Here is a 4,022-nt window from a genome sequence, read left to right as displayed (position 1 = left end):
CATTATCAGCAAAGCAAAGCACCATCAAAGCAACACCCACACTACACACCTTCTTTCCCTTGCCATTGCTTCTCCTCCCAAGCAACACAAATAAATGCATTTCTCCCAATTGGAACCAAGAGTAGTGACATTCTCAACAATAAAGTAAAATAAAAAAAATAAATAAAAAAAACAGAAATAGTTGAAATGAGAATTTTCTCAAACAAGTTCTTCGCCTCAGCGCGCAACCTCGTAGGCATTGGTCTCGCTTGCTCCACTTGCGCCGCCACCGCCGCCGCTTCTTCTTCCTCCGCCGCTACTTCCACCACCTCCTCCTCCTCCTCCGCCGGCGACTCATATTCTTCCGATGACTCCGTCACGGATGACCCAAATGTCCTCAAAACGAAGCTCTGCATCATCGGAAGCGGCCCCGCAGCTCACACGGCCGCCATTTACGCCGCCCGCGCCGCGCTGAATCCGGTCCTCTTCGAAGGCTTCATGGCTAACGGCGTCGCCCCCGGCGGCCAGCTCACCACCACGACCGACGTCGAGAATTTCCCGGGGTTTCCCGACGGCATCCTCGGCGCCGACCTAATGGACCGCTGCCGCCAACAGTCGCAGCGCTTCGGCGCCACAATCGTCACCGAAACGGTGTCCAAGGTGGACTTCTCCCGCCGCCCATTCAGGGTCGTCACCGATTCCACCACCGTGGAGGCAGAATCCGTCATCGTCGCCACCGGCGCCGTCGCGCGGCGGCTCGAATTTGACGGCGCCGGTGGCGGACCCGGCGGATTCTGGAACCGAGGGATATCGGCTTGCGCCGTTTGTGATGGCGCAGCGCCGATATTCCGGGATAAGCCGCTGGTGGTGATCGGCGGCGGGGACTCTGCCATGGAGGAAGCCAATTTCCTCACAAAGTTTGGTTCCAAAGTGTTCATAATTCATAGGAGAGATAAGTTTAGGGCTTCTAAGATAATGCAGGAGAAGGTGATGAAGAATCCCAAGGTTGAGGTGTTGTGGAATTCAGAGGTGGTTGGGGCGTATGGTGATGATAAGGGTAGGGTTCTTGGGGGAGTGAAGGTGAAGAATGTGGTGAGTGGGGTTGTGTCTGATTTGAAGGTTTCTGGTTTGTTCTTTGCAATTGGGCATGAGCCTGCTACTAAGTTCTTGGAGGGTCAACTTGAACTTGACTCTGATGGATACATTGTAACTAAGCCAGGGACTACAGTGACCAGTGTTGAGGGAGTTTTTGCTGCTGGTGATGTTCAGGACAAGAAGTATAGGCAAGCTGTTACAGCTGCTGGCACTGGTAATTCACTAATTCTTACTCCTTCATTTTGGAAAAGCAATAAGATTTATTCATTTATTCTCAATCTCAACTGGTTTTATGATAATTGCTTGTTCATGTCATTCCTGCTTGTTTTCTCGATGTTCTGTATGTATTTTCTTATGCTTCCTTTTAAATCAAGTGGATTATTGTGAACAGGTTTAGTCATGACCGTAGGTTAATATGATACCCCTAGTTTTGGAACATTGTGTTTTGATAGTCATGTTTTCTCCATATTCTTGTTGTATTCCTCTTTTATTTGGTAATGGCATTTGGTAGAATCACATGCCCTTACAGCTTATTTTCTTATGCAATTAGTTTACAATATAGAAACCCAAGTTTTCTGGCCTTCTATTAACTATTGAAGAGATCAAATAGGGACCAGAGATTTAGGTCTGAGATTTAATCCTTAGTGAGAATTCAGCAAGCATATTTCTTATAAGATTTAGCATTGCATTAGCTTTCTCTTTGTTTGTCAGATCTCCCTTATATGTGAGAGGGGGTTACAAGTTGTTCCTTCCATTCTTTTATGCCTATATTGATCTGTTTAATTTGACATCTTTCCTTCATGGGTTGCTCTTTAAGCATTCATTCTTCTGTTTTCTGTACATGTGTGTTTCCCATTGATATCTTTCGCTGAAGCGTAGTTAGTACCTTACATGTCGCACAGGGTTGTGTGCTCTTCCCCTTCGTTTATCCCCACTCTTCAATAATTTCAAATAGATATACAGCTTAGTTATTCATTTCTTCAATCCTATCTGCAAGCATATAGATATAAATACCTTCTCACATTGCTGAATGTTGCGCTTGAAGTGCTGATAAAAATATAATTAGCCGCAAAATTAACAGATCGATAACTGTTATCAAAACTAAATTATTATGATTTGTAGTCCTTATGTGGATCTTGAAATTCGGTTTCACTCCTTATTTATTGCTTCATTCCAGATCCCTTTTTCATTTGTTTGGGAAATGAGAACCAACATAAGGGATCCATTTTGATATAAATAGGCTTGATCCTATTCATGAAAAGTAGATTTTCTTAATTTATTTTCAAGTTTCTTTTCTTCATGTTACATCATGTGATTGCTTGTGTTTGGCATAGGAATGAAACACTTGCTTGACTATAGGAGCATAGTTCATTGTGTGATCATTGATATGCTTTTCTGTACGTTCTGTTGTAAAAATGTGACCTTACTTGATATGCGTAATGCAATCAGAATTAGATCTATGTAGCAAAAGCTTTATTCTCTCAAAGGATAATGGAAAATTGGAAATCATGCTATGAATGCAGGGTGCATGGCAGCCTTGGATGTAGAACATTACTTGCAAGGGATTGGCTTACCGCGAGCGTAGGGGTGAATGAATTTGCTAGGTTATGCCCAGAGTTCAAAAGATTCTTTCATTAGAGACAATGTCTAATTTACATAAGATAGTGAAAAGCTACTTCTGGACCCATTCATCATTTGATTGAAGAGCAAAATAGGATTGCATGATTTTCTCATATTTCTTTTCAATCATGACTTCATCATAAATATAATGGAACCTAAATCGGTGCCAGAAAAAAAAAGTGTCATAAGTTTATGAATCTTAATGTACATGTGATACTTTTTTTTTGGTAATCAAAGATTAAATTGAACCAAGCACAAGGGATGCTTGAAACCCAATTACAAGGATAAGAAAAAGAGAACAACAGCAAATAAATGGCAATCATGCTAAATATGTTAGAACATAATGTTAATAAATGACAATCATGCTAAAACATGTTAGAACATAATGTTAATAATCCATTCTATTATCTGTTGGGGAGTCTGTTTCTAGGTTTGAGATCATTTCATATTCCCAGTGTTAGTGCATAGTCTCGGTTAACTTCAATTAATATATTGTATTCTGTTTTAGTTACTTTAAGTTGTAACTGGTTTCAAAAAAAAAATTGTAACAGAAATAGTTACTAGTTAGTTATAGTTAGCAATTTTCATTTTCTCCCAAACACTATTCTTCTAGGTTTTTAACATGGTATCTAGAGTTTAAGAAGATCCATGACTTCTGCGCGGACTCAAGATCCATCCTCTATTTTGCATCTACTGCTAGTGCTATTCTGGTGCCTTCTACGAGTTCTTCTTTTTCACCCAGCATTTTCTCTCATGTCATCTCGTTTGGAAGCAGTAAATTGAGCTTGTTATCAAAAGTTATAGACTTCAAAGTTTCTTGGTAGTTCCTGATACTCTCACCTTGATTTCTCACATAAACTGATTGTCTGATTGTGACTATCAATGAGGCTTATACTGAGTGGGAACAAGAAGATCAACTCTTCTTTTATGGTTTGAGTCTTCTCTATCTCGTGAAGTTCTTACTTGAGTTACAGGTTCAACTCATTTTTGGCGACTATAAGTCAAGATTATATGATCATTCATGTGCTCAGATGAATGTAAAAGCCCGTCAACTTAGAACAGAACTTCGGAATACTAGAAAGTGTTATTGCAGCATCTCTGAATTTCTACTCCGTATTACAACACCTGTTGGTCCTCTACTAAGTATTGGAGAATCAATTTTTCCTCAGGAACAACTTGATGTTATGCTTAAGGATAACCACATGAGTAAGAATTTACTGTAAATATGGTAAGTATCCAGCCTGATTTGCTTACTTATTGAAAAGATTGAAGCTTATCTTCTTGCTCAAGAAGCAAGAATTGAGAAGAATCATCAGCCAATCTTGCAC

At 40.4% G+C, this 4,022-nt stretch overlaps 1 protein-coding gene across 1 annotated transcript; it reads left to right on the top strand.

The window, feature by feature from the left end:
* On the top strand, window positions 1–2,809 carry LOC130715041 (thioredoxin reductase NTRB-like). The gene is made up of 2 exons (XM_057565033.1): window positions 1–1,288; window positions 2,598–2,809. The coding sequence occupies exons 1-2, from the start codon at window positions 187–189 to the stop codon at window positions 2,657–2,659; spliced, it is 1,164 nt and encodes a 387-aa protein (XP_057421016.1). The 5' UTR covers window positions 1–186; the 3' UTR covers window positions 2,660–2,809.
* Window positions 2,810–4,022: the final 1,213 nt, after the last annotated feature.

The sequence above is a fragment of the Lotus japonicus genome, chromosome 4, assembly GCF_012489685.1.
Source record: "Lotus japonicus ecotype B-129 chromosome 4, LjGifu_v1.2".
NCBI lineage: Eukaryota > Viridiplantae > Streptophyta > Magnoliopsida > Fabales > Fabaceae > Lotus > Lotus japonicus.
The sequence above is the reverse complement of the archived record's forward strand: the minus strand, read 5'-3'. Positions and strand labels throughout refer to the sequence as shown.

Bases quoted from the DNA above. Each gene is read 5' to 3' on its own strand.
- LOC130715041 (XM_057565033.1), top strand. From the start codon at position 187: ATGAGAATTTTCTCAAACAAGTTCTTCGCCTCAGCGCGCAACCTCGTA. The intron at 1,289-2,597 runs GTAATTCACTAA...CTATGAATGCAG, and splicing joins TGTTACAGCTGCTGGCACTG to GGTGCATGGCAGCCTTGGAT.